The following is a 26,202-nucleotide window of genomic DNA, read 5'->3' as shown; positions in this document are numbered from 1 at the left end:
AAGCATGGTGGTGAAATCACAGAATTATGCATAAACGGAAGCAAGCAAAACTCAATATGTATTGATAACTGAGGTCAATCTATTTGTTTCAATATTATATTAATGAATTAATTAGGGGAAGGGTACACTTTGCTCCTGCTTGACTATGATCTTATAAAATACAGGGGCATGTTTACTAGAAATACCATAATATGCCTAGAGTCTAAAAGGCTGTTGGCACTTGTAGTCAATACAAATGCCCTCACATCTGGAGATGCCTCCATGCTCACGCTCAGTCATGCAGTCTTTGCAGTCCCATGAACTGTAGCCTGCCAGGCTCCTCTGTTCGTGGAATTTTCCTGGCAAAAATACTGGAGTGGGTTTTAATTTCTTACTCCACGGAATCTTCCTGACCCAGGGTCAGCCACAAATTGTTTATTATAAAAACCAATACGTAACTAGAGAGTTTCTTTTTCAATACCATGAATTACTCTGGCAGTCAAGTGATACCTATCTACTGACTCCCTCTCAGAATAATATTCTTAAACATAGTAAAATACATGGGATTACAACAGAAACCAATCATACTGAAATAGAATCAAAATATATAATGAAACAAATTTGAGATAGATAGTGATATATCTGTTTCTTTAGTTGTTGTTGTTCAGTCGCTAAGTTGTGTTCAACTCTGCAATCTCACGGACTGTAGCCTGCCAGGCTCCTCTGTCCATGGGATTTCCTAGGCAAGAAGACTACAGTGGGTGGCCATTTCCCTCTCCAGGGGATCTTTTCGGCCCAGGAATCAAACCTGGGTCTCCTGAATTGGCAGGTGGATTTTTTTTTTACCACTGAGCCATCAGGGAAGCCCAGGCTCTTTAGTTCCACATTAAATATCTATTTTCCCCTTCACTCCTATTGGAAATGTTTCTTTTGACCTGTCCATAATGTAACTACATGATCATCTATTGTTACCTATTTATGTAGTCCTTTGGTGATTGCTTCAGTTGTGTCTGACTCTCTGCAACCCCATGGACTATAGCCCACCAGGCTCTTCTGTCCATGGGATTCTCCAAGCAAGAATACTGGAGTAGGTTGCCATGTCCTCCTCCAGGGGATCTTCCTGACCCAGGGGTCAACTTTCATCTCTTATGTCTCCTGCATTGGCAGGCATGTTCTTTACCATTGATACCACCTAGGAAGCCCCCTCATAGTGGAATACCAATACCAAATACCAATAACAATACTAAAAATAAGAGTAAACTACTGATACATGCTACAACATTAATGAATTTTAAAAATATTAATGCTAAGTGAAAAATGCCAAACACAAAAGATTATATATTATGTGGTACTATTTATATGAAACATCCAGAAAAGACAAATCTATAGAGACAGAAAAGAGATCCATGCTTACCTGGGCTTGTAGGTAGGAGCAGGGATTAATTCAATGGATGTGAAGGATCTTATTGGGGGTGATGAAAATGTTCTAAAACTGGATATAGTTATGGTTGTAAAACTTGGCAAATTTATTAAAATTCATTGAATAATATACATAAATGAGAGAATTTATAGTATTTAAATTATATCTCAGTAAATCTGTTTTATAAAAGAAAAACCAAAAGAAATCTGAGAGACAGCCCCAAACAAGGCAAATATTCCTCTTGATCCCTAGTTAGGAAGGGATTTTCTTCATCTGAAAAACCTTAACACTCCATTCATACTTTGATGACTGTGATTATGGCTGAAAATCAAATTGGAAGGGACCAACTTGAGCAAGTTACTACAACTTTAAGAAGTTTGTATTTCAATCAGACCGTGATTTGAACATGGCTAAAGGTGCTTTACCTGTGCTCTAGGCAGAGCTGATAATAGACAGAGGTGTTTTCTCCCCTTTACCTCTTCGCCACTCAAGTAATTCTCCCACTGGGCTTTGACTTTTACATACAGTTGGTCATATTGGAGCATTTTGTGTAAACAGCTTGGGGCAAAGTGGGAAGAAAATATAAGGATCCTGACTAATTTGGGATATATTTTAACCTTAAACATATCAGCCTATGATGAGACATTGAGTTTTTTCGTTTCTTCTCTAACAAGATGCAGATAATAATTTATCAAGTATCCTATCCCAGAGGGCTTCCATGATGGTTCAGTGGTAAAGAATCAGCCTGCCAATGCAGGAGATGTGGGTTTGATCCCTGAGTCAGGAAGATCCCCTGGAGAAGAAAATGGCAACCCAGTCCAGTATTCTTGCCTGGAAAGTCCCATGGACAGAGGAACCTGGCAGGCTACAACCTATGAGGTCACAAAAGAGTCGGACATGACTTAAGACTAAACAATAACAATCCTATCCTTTAAGGAACATAATGACTACCATTGCCTGAGAAAGTAAACTCCTACAGAGTTAGAGACAATTTTAAAATAAATCTTAGTGTGTTGTGCCTTAGGAACTTAATAACCAAAACAGATTATGGATATTTTGAATTTCTATGCTGTATCTCACTCAGATAAATTGTGAAAATATTTCACATAAATACAGATCAGCATTGTTTTAAAAGAAATTTAATGAAAATTCATTATTTAATCCTAGGTTTTAACATTTTGCATTCCATCCCTTTGAAAACACTGCTTAATAAAGTCTGACAAAGAAAGAACTCAAAAGCATCTAAATGGCCCTATTGCCAATGCTCACCAATACTCCATTACAGACAATGTAACTCTCACAGTGAAGAGACTTTTTCATACTGAAGCACAAAATAGTTCTTATCAATCTATTTATGTTCTTTTTCATTAATATAAGTCAGAAAGGTATAGAGAATTCAAATATTTAAAACCATCTGAAAGGTGAAAAACATTATAAACCCAGAGGATGAACTGAAATTGAGAGTAAAATTGACTATTCTCATCCAGCCAATATGGATGAGAATCTAGTACAAAGAGTACAAACAAAGTTCAGGATGGGGAACACATGTACACCCATGGCTGATCCATGTCAATGTATGGTAAAACCACTATAATATTGTAATTAGCCTCCAATTAAAATAAATAAATTTAAAAAATAAAGAACTTCCCCTCAGAAAAGTCACCTTCTGAGAACTCACCCTGTTAACTCTCCTCTTTCTCTTTGCTATTTTTCCAAAAATTAAAAAAAAACTTTACAATGTCAATGATATTATGCAGAAGTAAACAATAGGTCAGTGAAGCAGTTATGAACTTAAAGCAAACTATAAACTATTGTCAGTGTATCTCAAGGTTTATTTTAGTCTTTCCAGGGTCAGTCACACTGACAGAGCAGGTGACATTATAAAACAATTGGTCAGAGTCTAAAATCCACACCCCAAAGTAGTGCTTGAGTTTGGAGATATGCTTTAATATTTCTGAGAAATGAAGGCAACATCCTCTAGTGACTTTTAAAGATTTCAAGTGATGGGATGCCATATTTGGATAGTCTCCAACTATATAGAATGATGTGTTAATGCTTTTCCCAAAAGTACACTGAATACCATCAGCCAGTCTGAAATAAAGGTTTTGCTGGAGGGTATTCCTGCCCACACATGACATTTTTATAAGTGGCAAGATTCCCAGACAAATTGTTAACTAATCAAAACCTGGCATTTTCAGTAAATGTAGTATTGAGCCCCAAGGTAACACATAACTAAACTTGTATACTGGAGGAATCAGAAAAAGAAGAGTGCGGAAACCTAGATCAATACTTCTGCTTACAAAGTGTAGAATTCACTTACAATAAAAGCTGATGTTCTGAGTTAAAGGGTCACAAAATGTTAAAAGTCAAGATTGCTGTCATCATTCTCTTTTCATAAGAGAAATCATTTCACTTTATTCTGAAATTTTCTTAAAGACATATACCACGACAAGTAATTCATTTTTTCCCATAAAAGTATTAGGGGATTTTATTGGGTTGACTGAAGTATGGCTTTCTAAATAGTATTTTTAAATATTTAAAGTATTAAAAATAGAGTCAGTTAAACTTGTCAAAACTCAGAAGATAAAGATTTGGAATATATATTTATCTGTCATATACACACATATATATTTAGAGTATATGTGTGACTGGCTATTATTAAGAATTTTAAAAAATAGAGCAGTGAAATAGTACTCAATAGTTGAACAACTTCATATTTGAACTCAGTTTATTTCTGTGGGCGTAAGTTGCTAGTGAGTCTGGAAAACTGCAGCATCTCTGATTGTTAAGGTCTCTCCACCTTTGGTAACTTATCCAAGTAATTTCATTGGAATTATTCCTTTCTGGGATCCATTAAACTTTTCTTAATCAAATGTCTACAGAAATTCCTTTTCCTGCAGTCCCTGGCCAATTTGATGGATAATGTCTAAACAGCCTATGAAATGTTAAGTTTTAGAATTTTTTTTCTTTTAAAACCGCTTTAACTTTTAACTTTCCGATGAGAGAGAAAACCAGTAAAAGGAAACATAGGGCAGAAACTGAACATCAGCTAGTAGTATCAGCGCAGTTTAGCTGCTTAAAGAGCCCAGATGTTGTCACCTGGTACTGTCAAAGGACTCCAAAAAAAAAAAAAAAAAAAAAAAACAAGTTTAACTTCTATAGCATTCGCGGTACTTCCAAGTCCCATTTTTTGTGTACTCCTCCCACTTTCAAACGTGTGTGCCAATTCATGTTCCTGTAGACCAGGGAAAAACACATTTCTTCTGCCTTGTAGATCGATACAGAGAAAGGCATCAGATGTCAGTCATATCAAGTCGTCCAGGAAGACGCTCAGAAATGTATGCCTTTTGTGTCTTCTACTTTTATTTTCCCAACCCCTTACGAAGTTTTGGGACCTAACGATGCCTGAGTCCCGAAGGCATTAGCCTGACACTGTGCTATTCCTTTCTAAGAACCCCACTAACTCCCCAAAGAAGTGAGAGTGATGTGAACTCCGTTTCAGTGTAGACCCCTAACACAAACATGAGAGTTGTATTTGTGTTGAGGGATGCGGAGGGGGTCAAAGAAGAAGGAGGGAAGGGGGTCGACAGAAAAGACTCACCGCTCCTGCCAGTTCCTCGGTCAGGCACAAAGTAACCAGAAGCAGCCACAACCTGAAACGGGAGGGAGGGTGAGTAACATGGGTTTTCTCCGGGATCCTGTGTCTGTCCACAGACCCCCCGACCCCTTTTGGCTGATTACCGCCACTTTTTCTGCACTGACAGAAGTACAAGTATAGTGCAGGTCCGGCAAAGTAGCCCAAAGTAAGAAAGAGGAGGGGAGCTCGGGATAGCAACAGCTCACCCAGGGTGCATGCTTGCGGCTCCTCCAGAGCTGGGTCCCGGGAGACTGCTAAGCGGTTCCGCGGCCCCGGCTCATCGGGGCTCGGCTGATGCTTGGCGGCTGTTTCCTTATTCAAGAGGATGGAGTAGAGGGGCAGAGTGGCTCACTTCGGAAGAAACTGAACTCGGCTTCTAGATAAAAGGTGCCCCAAAGGGAAACACGATCAGCGGTGCCCGCTACAACTTGCGGCACTCAAGGGATAGTTCCATGCACTAGGAGAGGAAGGAATGGAGGGGAAGGGGGCGGGGCTGTCTGCTGTCAATCATCCCCCTACCTTGGGCAGCCGGTTGTCTTTCCCACTTTCAGGCACCTCCACCCATAACATTCCCACGCATCTCCACAGGTCCACAGACCTATACACTAAGACACTTCCTTAAACCACTAAAAACTGTTACACACACACAGATTAAGACATACAATTCCCACAGAGACAAATGGGCCCCAAAGTGTCCTTGCCCACTTGCTCAAATGCCTACCAGTTACTCTAATTGACTGTACACTAAGCTCTTGGGGTGGTGGTGGTAGTGGTGGTTTCTGGAGTTGTAAACCTACCCTTACTTGAGTGGAACCTAAGGATAAGTGGGCCCGCTTGAAACAAGTCCAAAGCCCCAAAAGACTGTAAAGTGGTAAATTCTAGGGTCTAAAATAACAACTGTTCTGAAGAATTCCTCCAAGGAGTTCACATAAAGTATTTTCTGGGCCTGTTGGTGCTTTTAAAAATCTATATATCAGAATTACCAAAGTAACGTTCAAGTCTATTTTATTTGGGAGACCAATTCAACTTCCATTAATACCATACAAATATTTCCAATTCAGCATTCATGTTAGTGTTAAGGAAAATTGAACCAAAGTTATTTAATTCCCTGCCTTACATCTCTCTGAAAAACAACTGCAATGAATCAATAACTTTTATGTTAGTCAATATAAGATGTAAATATTAATTATGGCATTCAATGTAGCTAAATAAAAAGATATAACTTTATTAAACATCCAACCACATAATTACTAATATCTACTGAGCGCCCCCAAATCTTATATGTATATAACATGCATAAAGTCTTCACACACATATACTTATGTTCATTTTAACTCTTCAGTTGTAAGCATATATTTAATTATATAAATATATTTATATATTTCTCATATTTGTACATTTTCTGTTGTATATAGAAACTCCGTTCTGCGAGCAGGTGGAAAGCAAACAACCACGGCAGCCCCCAGAACAGCGACCAAAATTTGTTTCTAATTATTAACAATAAAAAGGAACATTTCTCTGAGATCCCTCCGCTACAAAAAATAGTCCCAGCTCAGGTCTATTTGAGGTTGACTTTGGGGCTCACATCACTGAGAGTGGAACTGGGCAGGGGAAAGGAGTATCAACTTGAGGTGCCACTGACCGAACAGAAAAGTTTCCCGGTGGGACTCGGGGTGCGCAGTCAACTGGTCTGGAAGTTTCCCTCCGCCAAATAACTGAGCGTCACTCCCTCGCAGGTTGCTGGTGCAGTGTAAAGCTGTGGCGGAGTGATCCTGAAATTCCCCAGGGCTGGTGGGGAGGGGGCGGTGCGGGGGAAGAGAGGGAGGAAAGTAGATCTGTGGGACTTGCGCGAGGAAAAAGTTTGCAAGTCTGGACAGAAGAGACAAGTGCTCCCGAGAGACCGGCTTTGGGGAGGGGAGGGGGGAGGGAAGACTAGTTGCTGGTGCTTCATTCCCCCCCCACACTCTTAAAAAGCTTTTCTCCTCACCCAAGACGACCGGCACAATTGGGACACCCTCGCTGTCCCTCTCCGGCTCTAGCTCTCTCCCTATAAACCCTCAAGATTATGTCAATTGGTCAGAGCCAGCCAGGGATTTCGTGCGGGTGCTGAAGGAGCTGCGGGAGCCGGAGAAGAATGAAACTGCGTGGAGTCAGCCTGGCTGCCGGCTTGTCCTTACTGGCCCTGAGTCTTTGGGGGCAGCCCGCAGAGGCTGCGGTAAGTCCTTCCTTCTACACTGCCCCCCCCCCACCCCGCCCCGCCACCCCATCATCTCGCTCTCACGCTGAAATCACTTTTCGTCCCTTTTACCTTGCTTTCTCCTGGGCCTTGGCTAGGGAGTCAGATGTGCCTTCAGTTTAGGAAGAAACATTATTTACAGCGCTAGTTAACTCAAGCCTTCTCAAGTCCGAGGGAGAGGTTTAAGTGCTTGCTTTCCTGCGGCTAGTTGCTCTGGGGGCAAGAGCAGGACCTGGGGAGGAGGACGCATGTTAATAGATCACTAGGCTCTGGTGGATATTTAAAATTTTCCTCTCTACTCTCCACCCTCGAGGGTTTCCCTGCCTGCCGGGTAAGCTTTTCACTAGTTGTGCCCAATCCACACACTCTTTCAACTTTGTCGATAGTTTACTATATTGATTTTTCTAAAATCCAGCTTCCACCAAAGTGTTAAGCGTGCCCCTGAAGTTCTTTCCGTTTGCCTTTTCCTTAAGCAACAGGAACCTAACCTCACCTCTAGTCAGTAAAGCCTCTGTAGTCTATTTGACATCTTGTTGCAAATGATCAGGTAACATACCAGGAATGGTTTCAGGCTTCAGGTCTTCTTCATCTCTCTCTCTCTTTTTTTTTTTCTTTTTGTAAGTTTTAGGTTTTCGTTCTTTACTTTTTTTTGCTTACTAAGGCACCTGAAACAAATCGAGAGTTTGCCCATTACCTATTTAAAGGAAAAGGATTATCTTTTTCAAAGGAGAATGAGTGTTCTGGTTTAAAGGAGAGCGAAGCAGAGAAGTGAAATGACAGAGCAAAAAGTCCCATTCAGTTTTAGGAATGTAAAATTAAAATCTTAATATATCTCCTATAAGTGTGTCTAGGTAGTCCCACCCAGTATCCTTCTGGGGGTGAAAGGCAAATCTACAGGAATGAATGACTTTGTCATAGAAAATGTTCTCTAGCCTAAACTCATCCTCCTTAATTTCGCTTAACCTCTAAATAAGAATTAAGTGTGTGACAAATTATTAAAAAGTTATGTTTGAGTGAACATAATGGGTGGTTTTAAAAACACTTTAATATGAGATCATGGCTTAGGCCTTCACATGGTTGAGTGATTGTCAATTCTTTATATGCAACTGCTGTGTTACAGCTTCTATGGGTCCACTTGTAAGTTACCTCTAGCTGTTCTTCATGCTCAGAATGCCTCAGGTTACATTGCCTTTCTTCCATCCTCCAGAATGTGTGTACTAAAGGTGTGAAAACTAACCTTCATATTACTTTAACACAACATAATGGAAACTCTCCTAAAAAAAAAAAGACCATGTATATCAACTATTTTTAATTCTGCTTGCCAGAATTTTTCCTCCATCAAAGTAGACAGATGATTTAAAATTGCTATTATGATGCAGAGCTTCTTAATGGGCTAAGGTTTAGGCACGCTGGGGGGCTACAGACCCTTGCATAAAACTACAATTGTGTTGTTGAAAGTAGTTACTTTTAAAAACATCATCTTGGTGCTAGCAGCATTTGGCCTGAGGGCAAAGATTTTGTGGATGTTTGATTAAATATTTCTCATTTTTTCTTTTGATGTTACTATTAATAAATGTGCACCAGATACCAATCATACAGGTACGTACAGCTATACTATACCTCAGTTTATATTAAATCATGTTATGTTAAAAATGAAATTTCTTTTTATGATTGATAAAATTTGGGAGCAAGCTTGTTTTCTTGGACTATTTAATAACTGAGTGTTCATAAAGAAATTACAGTAGATACCAAGCAGTTTTTTCTCTTTCCTCCTATATGATTTTTATTTTTCTCCTATATAATTTTTAAAGAACATTTTATACTCCATTTCCTTATCATTAGTATATTGTGCCTGTAATAAAACCAAGCTTGTTTTTTCTGCTTCACACATTGAAATACTAGTTAGATGAATGTTTTAATCATCTCAAAGATATGAATGGTATCTGCTCTCCATACTAGTGCTGGGGATATTGGTGACCTGTAGAGTAAACTGGTTGGTAGTGGGGCCACTTGTTGACTCAAATAGCCTAGTATTGGAACTTTTACACCAGGAAGAGCGTTTTTACTTAAATTGCTTTAATTTTTCATAGTTAACTGATTTCATTCTCTCTGAAGTCATGCCAAATTAGGATATCACAAATATGTGGAAAATTTTTTTTTAGGTAGAGAGTTTATCAGATGGGATAAAGTAACTCATTCCAAAAGGTTAGCAATAAGGGAAGAAGGCAAATTTAGTTGGAAAGGTCAATTCTAGTGATGGAAACAATGTAATTTTTTGTTAAAGTATTTCTGTGACTCTCCATTAATAGGATATAACTTAGATTTATGCCTTGTTTAAACTTCTACTACTACTATGCAATTGTTAGTAACTTTGTGTGTGTATGCAGTAGGTTTAAATTTACTATCTCCCTTGTGACTAGGAGCAACAGCTTGTTAAGGGTAGCAGTGTGGTTTGTGGCCATGGAACAATTTTTCCTCTAAAGTGTACTGCTCCATAGGAAGAATTTGTTGACATTGTTATCAAAACTTAACATTTTTGCATGTCTCATATGTGCCAGGCGCTGTGCTAATATGGAAATACACATTACCATGTTTAATCTTCACAACAGACCAATGAAGCATATACTATTCCCACTTTACCAGTCAGGGAACTGCAGATCATAGAGGTTAAGTAATGTGCCCAAATCACATAGTTAGCAAGTTGCTAAGCTGTAAATTTGAATCCTGGCAGTTTGACTCCAAATTCTTTTCTCTTAGTGACTGTCTTATACCGCCTCTTTGTATGTGGTCTGTAGAGCTGTATTTGCTGTTCAGAGTATTGGGATCTCTACTACTTTTCTTTCTTTCTTTCTTTTTAATAAAGGGAGACACAGGAGGTGAAATGGCAAATATAATGGGGATTACATCTCTTCTTGCTGATATTAGGAGAAGCATCATGGTATAATGAAAACAGCTCTGGGCCTAGAATAAAAAGATCAGAGTTTGATCTCTATATGTATGTGTATTTATAGAGAGATAATTTAAAAGTACTCTAGAAGCAACTGCTTGTTGCAGATTCTATGATTTTATATAATTGCATATATAAAAAGTTAGATTTACAAGACAAGTATAATTTGTGGTAGGTGATTATTTTGAAGAAAAATTTGCCTTATACTTTCAATTAGTTTTCATAATAATTTTAAATATACTGAAATTTTCAGTAGCATGTATGTCTGTTGTGATAAAACAGAGTAGGTATGTGGTAGCAGTTTGCTCAAGTCTTGTGCATGTATTTATATATTGTACCTATCCTGTGTGTAAAAGTATATAACTTTTTCCCTATGTTTTTATTTGGCTTTTGAAGTTTGTTTATGCAACACATGAGACTCTATCTTGAGTTAACATTGATAACTTAGTCAAGGTTGTGTCTGCCAGGTTTATGCACTGTAAGTTCACTAGTTTTTCCCTTTGTAATTACAAAGCAACCAGACTTTGAGACTGTATGGGACAATATTGTGAGACAGTGTGCATGTCTTGCCTTTCTTTGTTTTTTTTAATAAATTTATTTATTTTCATTGGAGGCTAATTACAATATTGTATTGGTTTTGCCATACATCAACCCATGGTGGATTCATGTCTTGCCTTTCATCATAGTTTCATCCACTGGTTTAGCATCTGTTAAGGATTCTAACCTGAGTAATTACTGCTGGGATATTTGCCAAATGGTAATCTTAAGTTTTCAAAATTTTCTGTATTTATTTATTGAATTCTAATGTAGCAAAGAACTTTATGTTCTTTGATATTTGTTTGTTTTTATCTATTTATTTATTCAGTAATTAGGCCTGGTGTGCTGCGATTCATGGGGTTGCAAAGAGTCAGACACGACTGAGCGACTGAACTGAACTGAATTTGTTCATAGTAGTATAGATTTATGGATGCTTGTTTTAGTCTATGAACTTTAATGAATTATGCTATTTTTACTATTTTTTTTTGAAATTACCCTAGATTTGGCCAGTAGAAGCCCCTTCCAGTTGGCTCCGGTGTCCTTTCAATGTGTCTCTATCATTTTTTGAGCATTCTTTTACATTCTGGTACCACAAGGTATTCCCAACTCATTTTCTACTTTCACTGCCCCAACCCTGGAATGAGCTATTTTTTCCAAGAAGCTCTGATTCTTGAAAGCTCTGTTGATTAATGGTATTTAGAGATGGAAATCTGGGTACTTGGCATGCTCATTGCTTCTAGGCCTTCTCAGCAGGCAGAACTAGGGAATATATGTATGTATACATAGTCACATACCCACTTCTGTATTTCTTACAGAACCATTAATTTGCACTGATACCTCTCATTCCAGTCCAAGACCACAGAATAAACATACCTCTTTGGTGCTACGTTATCTTATTGCTTTCTGGTACCTCTCCTCAGTCAATCTCTTAAAGACAGTCTTTAAGAGATTGCCGTCTGTAGTCAGATCTAGAATCTGATTGGAGGATGCATGACCTTTTGACAAGGAGTAACTTCTGAGCTTTAATGTCTTTATTAGCAAAAGGGAGCCAGTGGTACACGAATGTCACACATTGTTTTGAGGATAAAATGAGAGAAGTTATGTAAAGCATTTAAAATAGTACTTGACATATAGTAAATGCTCAGTAATATTTCAATTAGATTCCGTTATTGTCATTACAAACTATTTATTGACTTGCCATTTCTTTTTAAAAAATATTTATTTATTTATTTGGCCACACTGATTCTTTAGTTGCAGCATGTGGGAGTTAGTTCCCCAACCAGGGATTGAACCCAGGCCTCCTGCATTGGGAGTTCAAGAGTCTTAACCACTGGCTCATCAGGGAAATCCCATTGGTTCTCCATCTTGATTAGAGTCTTATGGACCCAAATCTTTCCTCAATTTCAGCATAATCCTTACATTCATTCAGCAGATATTTATTCAGCGACTCATAAGTACTTAAGAATTATATTCATGTTTTTCCGTTTCTACTCTCATGGATATGTACTATCCACAAAATCAGTTTGTGCTAGACACTATAGATTAAATAAGATACACTAAGCTCCTTCATGGAGCTTCCATGCTAGTGGGCATATATAAATAGTTTTGTGAAATTTTCCCTTACTATTATGTCAGTTTCTGATTTTACCCTTCTTTGAATATTTGTCATATTTAGCCTCTTGACTAGTATCTAAATGTATTTGGTCTTACAAACATTTTGTTTCATGGGATTTTGTCTCTTCTGTTAGATGATAGACTTTTTGAAGCAAGAACTGTATACTTGTTCATTCATTCAACTGCTTTACATGTTGATTTTGTCTGATAACAAAAAATAATACATGCTTAATGTTGGAAATTTGAAAAAAAGAAAATTATAAAGAAGAAAATAAAAATCCACAGTTCTACCAACAGCACAGAAATAATCTGTATTATTGTTTTGAATGATTTTCCTTTTTAATGTATCTAATATTTTCTTTAAAGAGCAAATTGGTTAAGATTTTTTAAAAGTTGGGATTACTCTGTATACAATTTTCTGTTAATGTTTTATTTACTTATCCAGCAGTTTCCCATGTTATTAAAATTCTTAGTTTAAAATTTTTTAAATGATTGCATACAATTTAATTTATACACACCACAATTAATTTACCTGTTCACTTTTATAGACTGTATTTTTAAATTTCAAGGTTTTTTAACCATTGCAAGAAATACTGCCATAAACAATTCCTATTCCATATTTTGTATTATTTTGTTACTACTGCCTTCTTCATGGGGAATTACTATGTTAGATGTCATCCATATCTTTAAAGTCTTTGGTACTTTCAGTAGACTCTGACATTTAGAAAGGCTATAGCAACAGATAATATGATAGCTAACTTTTTTTAGTGGTTACTATGTTGTACCCTGTGAAGTAGATAATATTATTCCCATTATACGTAGGAGGAATCTGAGGCTCACAGGGTGGTTAAAAAACTACCAGAGGTCACACAGTAAGTGATTGAGCAGTTTAGCTCTAGAACATGCTCATGAAATTTTATTCAATCCCTGTTTCATTCACAGTAGAAAAATAAGTCATGTTGAAATGTTGAATAATTCCCACTACCTTTTCCATGACTAGTCACTTGAATTGATTCTATAGATAGGCTCACCCACCAGTTCATCCTTTAATAACTCTTTAATATGATTGCCTGGGCCATTCATCCTCAAGGGCCTAAATTTTAATTTTGTAAACCATGCACCTCCCTACATTTCTCCCATGTACTGAAGGTGGAACCTGTTCTCCATGAATACCTCCCCCACTGACCTCTTCCTAGCTATAGCAAGGGTATACATACTCCAAACTCACTGACATTCCCCTCCTCCAGGAGAGTTTTGGAATGGATCTGAAATGAGAGACCCCTTTACCCTCTCTCCCCACCCCCTACCCCATAGCTGCCTATGAGCTTTTACACTTAAATACCTGTGTCTTTGCCTCCTAACATTGTCATTTGCTTTCATCCTCCCTTAGTGATACTCCAGAATTTTACCCCCATTAATTGCTAATCTGTTTTTCCTACTTTAGGGTGATATTATTCCAGCCCCCATATCCTCTTTTTTTCTCAACAAACTTGAAGTACATATGGAGTGCAAGGCCCCCTATCCATTTTGCAATACCCCTGCTTTGCCTTTTCCTTGTGTTTCTTCACAAGCGAAGTGACTTTACAGCCTTTATCATAGCCTTGTGGCTTGTGCAATTCAAATGTATTCCTCCACGAAATCACAAACTGTTAAGCATTATGGCTTTTCCAGGTGGCATTTGAATAGCTGAACTTTAAGCTTCTGAATGATAGGGATCTACTTTTGCCAAATTACTTTCCAGAATGGTTTTACCAATTATATTCCTATCAGTAGTGTAAAAGAGTACCTAGGAGACAGTCTTAATAATTTTTTTCTATCTAGTATAGTGACTATAGAATTGATGCTCAATTGGTTGCCAGTTGGTTGGCACATTTGGTTCTATCCTCTAATGATTTTCTTTTTAAAATGTAATCATTCCATCATCTCATCCCCTTCTGACAATAGCAACCATGGAACAGAAGTGATTTTTGAAAATAAATTCTCTCTAATTAACATTATAAATGAACCACCCAACCACTTAACTAAATCCTCATTACAAAGACTGTTTTTATTTTTTATTTTTATTTTTTTCAAAGACTGTTTTTAATAGCACCAATTCTTGAGGTGTTTTAGAGTGGCATCTTTAGTGTGATCCCTGATACATTAGCTTCTTTCATTTTAACAAACCAGATTCTCATTTTATGCATCAATGCTTGAGTTTATTTACATTCATAATTGTCCAGGTCCAACTGCCCTTTAGAAGCTTCTGCTGGCCTTGTACCAAAAGTGTAGCCTGAGATAGTACCTGCTACCCTGCTGAAATGGGAACCTTAAATCCCTTGCTTTTTGCCAACCAAAGACAACCAAAGGCAAATGTTATAAAAGAAACAGGTTTTTGGTAAATGTAGCTTTTAACTTAAAAAAAATGTACTACATCATTTGCTTTACTTTTTAAGTTGTACAGAGACTTAAGCACCTTTAAGTAAGTGCTAGTCAGGTTAATGGAATTGGTTTTATGACAGTGAATACTAAAATAGAACTGGAAGAAATTCTGTTGGCATTTGTATCATCTTATAATTCAGTCAAATAACACTCTTTATATACATTAAGAGAACTGGCTGATTTGCTTCCAAAATTTCATATAGTATATGTGACATTAATGGAATACTGAAGAAGATACTGAAACTTTTTGGCTGGGGTGGGGGGAATGATATTAAGGAGCCCAGCCTAGCTCTCTGTGATGACCTCAAGGGGTGGAATAGGGGGAGGCTCAAGAGAGAAAGGATATATGTATAATTATTACTGATTGGCATTGATGTATGGCAGAGACCATACATCAACTTATGTATGATGACCTTATACAATTTTGTAAGGCAGTTATCCTCCAATAAATAAAAAGAGTGGGACACAAGTGAAAAATCGTTTTGTGTATTCTGTGTTTTGACCTCTCTAGGACTTTGCTAAAGAAGGAGAGTCCTTCTCTGTCCATAGTCTAATTGATGTAGTGAAACATTTGTGTATGTGAAAGGCATACTTTTACCTGTTTGTATCAGATAGGTTGTTTTCTGTTGCAAGTAGTAGAAAGCTGATTCAACTGCCTTAACAACAGAGAAAACTTTTTTAGCTCATGTAACAAGAAGTTTGGAGGTAGAGTACCTCTAAGGTTAATTAATTCAGTCAAATAGTGAGTGACCCTGGCTCTTTCCACTTTCTGCTCTGCCATACTCTGCCTGTCAGTTTACTGTCTCAGATTGGTGCCCCTCATACTTGCAAGATTGCTGCTGAAGTTCCAGGGATCACATGCAGATGCCACAATGCCCAATAGAAGAAGAGTATGAACTGTTCTTTTGTGTTCCTTTTAATCAGCAATGAAAATTTTCTCAGGAGTCCCACACCCTCACCCTTACATCTGATTGGTTTGAACTGTGTTTCGTGTATATGGTTACACCAGTACATTGGCAAGTGGAATGGAACCATAAAGGTAGTTAGACAAGTGGCTTACAACCCCCACCTTTCCCCCCACCCCCACCTTACACCAGATCACGTTGCTGCCTTGAAAAGCCAGAGAGTGGGAAAATTTGAATAAAATCAGTATTCTTTTAGGAAGGAGAAAACAGTTCCTGCTTTATAACCTCATGAGTTTGTCGGTCATCAGGATCAGTTCACTAAAAGATGTGTAACAATTTGATGTATATGTTAAATGTAAGATATATTTCTTAATAGGAAAATTAACATTTTATAGAGTTGTGCAAATGAAAGATGTTGGCTGTTTACATAACGATAGATAGTTTAGTGTTGAAGCGATGTTAGGGATCCTTCTGATCAGTGGTTCTCAAAGTATGGTCTGTGGACACTTGAGATTCCTAAGATCCTATCAGGAGGAACATGAGGACTATTTGAACAGTAATTTGAAGACTGTTTTGCCTTTTTCACTGTGTTGATATTTGCCCTGATGATGGGTAAGACAGTGTAGTATATAACAAATTGTCCCAGTAGTTGTATTCTTCATAGTCTTTGAGGATAAAAAGCAAATTTTATTTAACAGTGTCCTCAATGTAGGATTGATTATTTATTAAATCTTGGCCATTAAGTATAGATATTTTAAAATTTCTGTATGACAAAATGGGGATTATACAGAAAACACTTCTGTATACTGAAATAATACCATTGTTTCTAACAATAGTCCTTGTGCAGTTGTGTGAGTTATGGCCTGAATTAGCTGATTTTTGCATGGAACAGATTTTTACTTGAAGGAACAACTGAAGACTTTCCTGGTGGTCCAGTAGTTAAGAATCCTCCTGCCAGTGCAGGGGACATGGTTATGATCCCTGGTACAGGAGGATCTCACATGCTGCAGAGCAACTAAGCTCGTGCACCACGATTACTAAGCCCGTGGTCTAGAGCCCGGGAGCCTCAACTACTGAGCCTGTGTGCTGAAACTACTGAAACCCATGTGCCTAGAGCCCACGCTCCACAACAAGAGAAGCCACTGCAATGAGAAAACTACACACTGCAACAAAGAGTAGCCACCACTCGCCGCAACTGGAGAACGCCTACTCACAGCAATGAAGACCCATCGCAGCCTCGCCAAAAAAGAACAAGTGAGACAAACTATGGTTATTCAGGCTTGAGGATTTGGCAGGAATTTTCTTGAAAATGAGTAAAATGAGTCTGTCATTTGAAGGAAAGCAACTGGCCATATTTGTTGCCAGTGAAAAAATTCGAGCTTTTCAAGTTAAGTATTAGAATTTTAGAAAGCTTGAATCTTGAATATGGGCTTGACAGCTTCCCAAAACTTAGTCTTTTCTAATGAGATTGGTAATTATATTAATGTGTATATTTTTTGATATTAGGTAATAAAATCTGTTAACAGTTGGAAGTTCTGCAAATCCCAGTGAACTAATATCTTCCAAATGAATAGTGCATGATGTTACAAAATCATGCATGGCTAAAAGATTGAAAGACAAGATAGGTCAATCAGTTTTAATGTAATCAAGTACAGAAGTAAATAGATATCAGATTCTATGTTGCAACTTATCTAAAAAGAGTCTACCACTTGCAGAACTTTGGCATAGCATCAAAGAATATCCAGTTATCTTAAGAGGGTATTAAAATACTTAATTTTCCAAATATATAACTGCATGAAGCCAGATTTTCTTCATATATTTCAACCAAAACAACATATTGCAACAGAGCAAATGCAGAAACAGATATGAAGATCCAACTGTTCCAACCAAAATAACATATTGCAGAAGAGTGAGTGCAGAAGCAGATATAAAGATCCAGCTGTCTTCTATCAAGGCAGACATTAAGGAGATTTACAAAAAAATAAAATAATTCCTATTCTCACTTTCTTTGTTTTGGAAAATATAACTATTGATAGTTTTCATGAAAATGCATAATACATGTTAACTTGTAATAAGTTCATTATTGCTTTTAAATGAATGAATATTTTAATTGTTACTGTTTTATTTTATATGGTACATATTGATAGATTAATGCACATAAAAACTCTGGGGTCTTTCAGTGATTTTTAAGAGATAAAGGTCTTAAAGGGACTTCCCTGGTGGTCCAGTGGCTAAGACACCAAGTTCTCAACGCAGGAGGCCCAGGTTTGACACCTGGTCGGGGAACTAGATCCCACATGCTGCAACTAAGAGTTCTCATGCTGCAATTAACAAACCTGCAACTAAAGATCCCCCTTGCCACAACTAAGACCCAGTGCAGCTAAATAATAAATTATTTTTTAAAAAAGGAGTCTTGAAAACCACTACTCTTCAGAGACCAACTCTATCATTTTATAGGAAAGTCAAGTGGTTGATGGAAGATGCTGCTTGTCAGTTGCAGAGGCGTATTCCAGTATATTATCTCCAGTATACCACACTGGCTTATGGATTGGTGATATGATTTTGTCATTTTATTCATCCTAGTAGATGGAGTTAAAATATCAAATAGGAAATGTACTAATTGTATCTTTCCTACCAAGTTCAGTCTAATTGACAAGTCAGAAACATTCTTACTATTACCAACCACAGCAGAAGAGACACTGATGAAGAAAGGCAATGAACTATAGTTAGTTATTTTTAGGTATCATACTGGAAAACTCATAAAACCAGAGTTCTTGTCTTACGTATCTTTGCATTCACCACAGTGTATAGACTGTTTCCTTGTATGTAGTTGATTCTCAGTAGCTAGTTGTTGAATGAAGTTTGAATTTCAGGGAAGGGTAGATATATTTGCCAAGAGGGAAGAACTGGAATCAATGACATCAGTTTATAGGAACTCTTTATATCAATTATTTTCTAACCGTTAAGGTATTTAGTAACAGGAATGCCCCATTACTAAAAGTACTTGAATAGAGGGCAGATACTATTTTGTTGGCAATACCCACAAAGTCTTATTCAACTCAAATTCTATTGTTCTGGTTGTTAGAAGGAAATTTTTTGAGCTCCAATCCCTGTCTCTATAATTTTAAGTAACTCTAAGGTATAATTGGCATAAAACATGTACGATTATGTACACACTTGTGAAACTATCAGTACATTAAATATAATGAACATATAAGTCACTCCAAAAGATTTTCATCCTCTTGAATAGTTCCTCTCCCTTCCTGCATCAACAGGTAACCACTGATCTGCTTTCTGTACACTAATTTTATTTTCTAGAGTTATATAAATTGAGTTATATGGTAATTACACTTTGTTTTGTATCTTTTTTCTCAGCATTTCAGTTATATAAATAGAGTCATATGGTATGTACACTTTCTTTGTTTTGTATCTTTTTTTCTCATCATTTCACATTTATCCACATTGTAGTGTGTATCCATAGTTCATTATTTTCTGGTTGAGTAGTATTCCATTGTATAGATATACCACACTTTGTTTTTCTCTTCACATATTGATGGGTATTTGGATTGTTTACAGTTTGTGGCTATTACATGTAAAGCTTCTATGAACACATTAATTTTTGCTTTTTAACAGTTATTTTGTTGAAGTGTAATTTACATAAAGTGACATGCACTGATCTTAGGTGAACAACTAATTATTTTTTTAATTGTGTAAAATTTGGTAACCACTATCCAGGTCAAGATACAGAAATTTCCATTACTCCAAGCTCCTTCTTGCCCCTTTCCTTTCAGTGACTTTTATGTCATTTATTAAAACTCAAACTCCAAGATTGCAAAGGTATTTATCATGTTATTTTCCAGAATATTTATAATTTCAGATTTTGTCTTTAGGATAATTTTTTTCCTACATAGATTACCAGTTGTTTCAGTACCTTATATTGAGAAATAATTCCTTTTTTCATTGGTTTGGTTTGATGGCTTTACCGAAAATCAATTGAATGTATAGGTATAGGTCAGAATTTATTAGTCTGGTCTGTTGATCTGCTTGTCTATCCTTATTCCAGTATTATGCTGTCTTCATTATCTTGACATTATTTGTTGTTCAGTCACGTCCAGCTCTTTGTGACCCCGTGGACTGCAGCATGCTTGGCTTCTCTGTCCTTCACCATCTCCTAGAATTTGCTCAAACTCATGTCCATTGAGTTAATGTTGCCATCCAACCATCTCATCCTCTGTCGTCCCCTTTTCCTGCCTTCAATCTTTCCCAGCGTCAATTTCTTTCCCAGTGAGTCGCCTCTTCACATCAGGTGGCCAATATAATAATTTTAATTTTGTAGTATAAATCCTTCAAATTTTTTGTTCTTCAAGATTGTTTTGATTATTGTCTTGAATAATTATGCCGTATAATTTTTAGATTCATCTTGTCAAGTTTTACTAAAAAGCCATTTGAGAGTTTGGTAAGGATAGCGGTAATTCTAAGGATCAGGTTAGGACCAAGTGAAATACTAAAAGTATTGAGTTTTCCAATCTGTGAATATGGTATATTTCTCCATTAATTTAGATATTGTTTAATTACCTTCATCATAGATGTCATGCTCAGCATTTGTTATTTCTTCCTATGCATATGATTGTATAGTAAATGATATAATTTTAAAAATTGTATTTTTAGTTGTTGCCAAGATATAGACATTCATTTTTATATCAATCTTTTATCCCAAAATATTACTGTTTTTTTAGGGCATGATTTATATATTGTAAAATATACCCATTTTATGCACACTTCTGTGAGTTTTGACAGGTGCATACAATAGTAAGTCCAGTCATTCAAGATACAGAACAGCATTGGTAAGATTATTCATTAGGTTCTAGTAGTTAACTTTGTATTTTTTGTGTACATAATCATATTATCTGCAAATATCTTTGAGATATCGTATCATCTCAATATCGCTTGAGTTATAATTTTTCCTTTTCACTTTTCAATCTGAATGCCTTTTTCTGCTCTCTGCCTTATTATACTGGCTAGGACTTTCAGTGTAAGTTTAATGTAAAAGAAAACATCCATTTTTTTTTTGCACTCTTTTGGGGAATATATTCAATGTTTCGCTCTTATATTACCCTTAAGTTTTACACAGTAGCAGACTGAGGAACTCCTTTTCTATTGTTTGCTGACATTAAAAAATGATGTTAAATTTCATCAGAAATAATTTGTACCTGTTTCAATGATCATATTGTTGGGAACTCAGCTGGGTTGCTAGGTGTCTTCATAGCCAATTAAAACAAGCAAGCCAGAATGAAAATAACATCCCCTTAATTGCTTACTATGATTGATAAGCAAGAGACTAAATCAGGAAAGATGCCAACTCGCCTTCCCTCCCATTTACATTTTTCTCCATGCAGTGACTGCAGGTCTGGCAGATCAGTACAGACTTGGGGGTTAGGTCATCTCACTGATGAAGGAGCCTCAAGCAAAAAGCTCTTGCAGTTTTAGAGACCTAGAGACCTAGGGGAGGAAGAGGAGAAATGCTGTGAGTGAAAATGTGCTGAATACTGTGTCAGATGAAGAAAATTGTCTTCAGAGTTTTCCCCTACTTGTTTTGCTATGAATGTTGTGAACAAGTTTTTATGTGGACATACTTTCATTTTTCTTGGGTAAATATCAAGAAATGGAATTGCTGGGTTGTATCATAAGTCTATTTTAAATTTTATAAGAAAGTGCCAAATTGTTGTTAAAAGTAGTTGTACTATTGTACATGCCACCAGTGTATAAAAATTTTAGTTGTCCCTCACTCTAGCCTGCATTTACTACTGTAACTCTTTTTTAATTTTAGCTGTTTTGATGTCTGACTATTGCTGTCTCCTTGTAAGTTTTCGTATACTTCTTTTTAAAAAATTTGTATTCAGTAAAATTTACTGTCCATGATGTATGATCTGTGAGCTTTGATAAAAGCATACAGTCTTGTAACCACTGCCATACACAAGATTCACAACAGTTCCATCACCTCACAGTATTTCCTAATGCTGCTCCTTTGTAATTAGCCCCTTCACTTACCCACAGTTCCTGGTTATTTTCTGATTCTATAATTTTATATCTTTTTCATAATGTTTATTATAGATCAAATCATTCAGTATGTAACCTATTGAGTTTAACTTTTTTCTCTTAATGTTATACATTTGACATTTATCCATATGGTGTCTATCAGTAGGCCATTTCTTTTTTATTTCTTTTCTTACACTTGAGGGGTAAGAGCTCCTATATATTTTGGATCCAATGTCTTTGTTTGATATATACAAGTTTTGTGAATATGTTCACCCATTTGGTGGCTTGTCTTTTTATTTTCTTAACTGGTATATTCAGAGAATAAAAGTTAAATTTTGACACAGTCCTTTTCATGTCCTTTATCACCTTTTTATGTTTATGGCTTTCTGTGTTCTTTATAAGAAATGTTTGAGTACACCAAACTCACCAAGATTTTCTTCCATGTTTGCTTCTAAAAGTTGAAAAAAAAATAGGTTTATCTTTGTACTCATTTAGTTGTTCATGTATGGTATTTAGTAAGGGTTTTTTCTCCCCATGTGGTTAACTAGTTCCAGCACGATTTTTTGAATAAATGTTCCCTTCCTCATTTAATTACCTTGGTGCTTTTGTTGAATATTATCCTGCTATATTTCACTGTGCTAACTGTTCACTGAACCCCATGGTAGGCAAGGTGCGAGCTAAGAGGCAGAAAGAAAATGCCAGAAGCCATAGGAATTGCAGACACATTTATTCTTTCCTGGCTGGGGCAGCAGCTGTAGCAGCAGTCATGGCATGGCATGACATAACATAACACAACACACCCCAACACACACACACACACACCAGGGCTTTCCAGGTGGAGCTTATATTTGCTTACAGAACAAAAGAAGTCTGTGGCCAAGCAAGTACCTCATGACATGTATGCTCAGTGCTATAAGTGATCTCAACTGTTATATAATCATTATTTACAAAATGTGGGGCAAGAGCAAGAGGCTGTGAGGCAAGAGAGCCTGACCATCTGCATCTTGGCTAATTTGCTTTTTCCCTACAAATATCAATTAATTATATGTGTTTGGGTCGATTTTTGGACTCTAATGAAAGTTCCTCCATATATCTGTCTACTTTTAAGCTAATAGCAGACACTTTCTAGGTGGTGCATTGATAAAGAATCTGCCTCCCAATGCAGGAGACACAGGTGAGGTGAGTTTGATCCCTAAGTCAGAAAGATCCTTTGGAGAAGGAAATGGCAACCCACTCCAGTATTTTTGTTTGGAAAATCCCATGGACAGGGGAGCCTGGTGAGTTACAGTCCATGGGGTCACAAAGAGTTGGACACCACTTAGGGACTAAACAACAACCATGGAATTCTCCAGGCCAGAATACTGAAGTGGGTAGCCTTTTGCTTCTCCAGGGGATCTTCACAACCCAGGGATCGAACCCAGGTGTCCCGCATTGCAGGCTAATTCTTTACCATCTGAGCCACTGGGGAAGCCCAGACAACAACAGTGTATGAAACAAGCTATATGTAGGTCTAAGATTTGGTAACTGATAAAGATATTTTAGAAAAACATATGGTTAAGTTCATTTTGAGATGAGGAATACTCTAACTTTCCTTCATTTTGACTTCATAGGAGAAAGGCTTGAACAGTGACCCTGTAGGAAATGGCCTTATTTGTCATTAATATGATTTATTTTCAGGAAGCCTTCTGAAATGGGAATCATTTATTTAAGCTTTAGTATCCCTTCTGAGTACTTTTCCTAGCTGGCTATAAATGAGCCAGGTTTCTATAGTTTTAAGGTCATGTTAATTTTCATTGTTTTTTTTTTTTTTCCCAAAGTAAGCTATACATTTTCTTCAGGTATGGTATGTTGAAAGTTTTTACTGTCTGGCAAGATTCATCTCCCTAGATTCCCCCTACCCCATTTTCCTCCTTAAAGATACTAAATACATTTTGGAAGAAGAAGAAGAACCTTTTTCTTTTAGTTCTTATGGTCAGTTGAATTCCTGGATTTTTAATTTTTAAAAAATTTTCTTTAGAGTGAATGTACTCAATTTGTAGTTCATAGTGAATAAATGCATGCTTAGCTCTTAGTCCTCTCAATGCTATTTGCTTGCTTATCTTTTGCAGCCTATTTAAGCATTTCATTTTTCTCTACAGTTGGAGTAAAGAATTTTTGGTGGTTGTTAATAGCACAAGCTTATTATACCTTATCACAGCCTTCATGTCTTCATTTGTATATAAAGTATAACGCAAAAAACTACAAACTAACGTTGTAAAATAACAAATGAGATTAAACTGAGAAAGGTCACCTTTCTTAGAGGCAGAAAAAGAGATTCATCTTCAGGGGCTTACATTTGTTTTCCTGACTAATTTGAATGACACATTTGAATTTGCAGATTGACAACTGTTATATTTAAGACATGAGCTTATAAACTTATCTGTATCCTAGTAGATTTTCAAACCCATAACCTCATTTTTCCTTCACTCCATGATTCCCAGATAGGGAAAGAAAAATATCATTTTTCTTCAGACGGTTAAATCATTATAATTTGAAATTGACAATATGCTAAAAAAAGTAGGTGAGTCCAAAATCAGGTCTTTCTGATTTCCACGAGGCATTATAAACATGTTACTCAGGCTTTGTTGTTGTGGGTTGTTTTGTTTTGCTTTGTTTTTTTGTCTTTTGCTTTGCTATTTGGAATCTTACTTTCCTAACTGGGGATCAAACCTGTGCCTCCTGAATGAAGTGCAGAGGCTTATTCACTGGACCATCAGGGAAATACCACTCAGCTTTATTTTAGAATCGGGTTCTGATTTATTTTTGAAGAAACTGAAAATATTAAATGCAAGAAGGATTAAATTATTTCAGGTTAAAATGCTGTGAATGGCTACACTCAATATGCCAGCAAATATGAAAAACTCAGCAGTGGCCACAGGACTGGAAAAGGTCAGTTTTCATTCCAGTCTCAAAGAAAGGCAATGCCAAAGAATGTTCAACTACACAATTGCACTCATTTCACATGCTAGCAAGGTAATGCTCAAAATCCTACAAGCTTTGACTTGAACAGTATGTGAACTGAGAATTTCCAGATGTACAACCTGGATTTAGAAAAGGCAGAGGAACCAGAGTTCAAATTGCTAACATCCGTTGGACCATAGGAAAAGCAAGAGAATTCCAGGAAAACATCTACTTCTGCTTCTTTGACTACGCTAAAGCCTTTGACTGTTTGGATGACATCACACTATGAAAAATTCTTGAAAGAGATGAGGCCACCTTGCCTGTCTCCTGAGAAACCTGTATGCAGGTCAAGAAGCAACAGTCAGAACTGGATATGGAACAATGGACTGGTTCAAAATTGGGAAAGGAGCATGTCAAGGCTGTATATTGTCACCCTGCTTGTTTAACTTATATGCAGAGTACATAAAGAGAAATGCCAGGCTGGATAAAGCACAAGTTGGAATCAAGATTGCCAGGAGAAATACCAATAACCTCATATTTGCAGATGACACCACCCTTATGGCAGAAAGTAAAGAACTAAAGAGCCTCTTGATGAAGGTGAAAGAGGAGAGTGAAAAAGCTGGCTTAAAGCCCAACATTCAGAAAACTAAGATCATGGCATCTGGTCCCATCACTTCACAGCAAATAGATGGGGAAACAGTGGAAACAGTGACAGACTTTATTTTCTTGAGCTTCAAAATAACTGTAAAGGTGACTGCAGCCATGAAATTAAAAGACGCTTGCTCCTTGAAAGAAAAGCTATGACAAACATAGACAGCATATTAAAAGCAGAGATGTCACTTGCAGACAAAGGTCAGTATAGTCAAAGCTATGGTTTTCCTTGTAGTCATGTACAGATGTGAGAGCTGGATTATCAAGAAGACTGAGTGCTGAAGAACTGAAGCTTTCAAACTATGGTGTTGGAGAAGCCTCTTAAGAATCCCTTGGACAGCAAGAAGATCAAACCAGTAAATCCTAAAGGAAATCAACCCTGAATATTCATTGAAAGGACTGATGCTGAAGCTGAGGCTCTGATACTTTGGCCACCTGATGTGAAGAGTGGCCTCATTAGAAAAGACTCTGATGCTGGAAGAGATTGAAGGCAGGAGGAGAAGGGGACGATAGAGGGTGAGATGGTTGAATGGCATCACTGACTCAATGGACATGAGTTTGAACAAACTCCAGGAGGTGGTGAAGGACAAGGAAGCCTGGCATGCTGCAGTCCATGGGGTCGCAAAGAGACATGACTGTGTGACTGAACAATGATGATAATGTTTTCTTAGTTCTGCTTATGTGTCTGTTTTTTCATCTGTATTCTTACTTCATAATAGTTAAAAGTTCTGTAAAGATTTTAATAGGTTTAATCATTAATAAAATCAGAAATTATGGAGTACAAGAGTGTAGACACACATTCTCATTAAATCACAGTTAATGGAAATCTATACTCATAGGAACATTAGCATGGTTCATTTTGGGTAGAATAAGGCATAA

The 26,202-nt window shown here is 36.9% G+C and overlaps 1 protein-coding gene and 1 long non-coding RNA gene across 7 annotated transcripts in view; one reads left to right on the top strand and one right to left on the bottom strand.

Annotated features, from left to right (window-relative positions):
- Positions 1 to 7,850, bottom strand: part of LOC108634458 — a 157,671-nt gene extending 149,821 nt beyond the window's left edge. Inside the window, exons 1-3 of one of the 3 annotated variants that reach the window (XR_001917615.1) lie at positions 7,345 to 7,850; positions 5,243 to 5,412; positions 5,001 to 5,052 (exon numbers count right to left, since the gene is read on the bottom strand). This is a non-coding gene — a long non-coding RNA (uncharacterized LOC108634458). Of the gene's footprint in view, positions 1 to 5,000; positions 5,053 to 5,242; positions 5,636 to 6,678; positions 6,821 to 7,344 lie in introns of those variants that run through there. The other 2 variants (XR_001917614.1, XR_001917613.1) reach the window with 2 other exon arrangements.
- Positions 6,853 to 26,202, top strand: part of COL4A5 (collagen type IV alpha 5 chain) — a 254,630-nt gene continuing 235,280 nt past the window's right edge. For all 4 annotated transcript variants that reach the window (XM_005700226.2, XM_005700225.3, XM_018044170.1 and 1 more), the window contains exon 1: positions 6,853 to 7,251. In XM_005700226.2, coding sequence (XP_005700283.1) covers positions 7,171 to 7,251 — 81 coding nt within the window. In that variant the 5' untranslated portion in view covers positions 6,853 to 7,170. The remainder of the gene's footprint in view (positions 7,252 to 26,202) is intronic.

Source organism: Capra hircus (genome assembly GCF_001704415.2).
Source record: "Capra hircus breed San Clemente chromosome X unlocalized genomic scaffold, ASM170441v1, whole genome shotgun sequence".
In the NCBI taxonomy this organism is placed as follows: domain Eukaryota; kingdom Metazoa; phylum Chordata; class Mammalia; order Artiodactyla; family Bovidae; genus Capra; species Capra hircus.
Note: the sequence above shows the minus strand (reverse complement) of the source record. Positions and strands in the feature narration are given on the sequence as shown.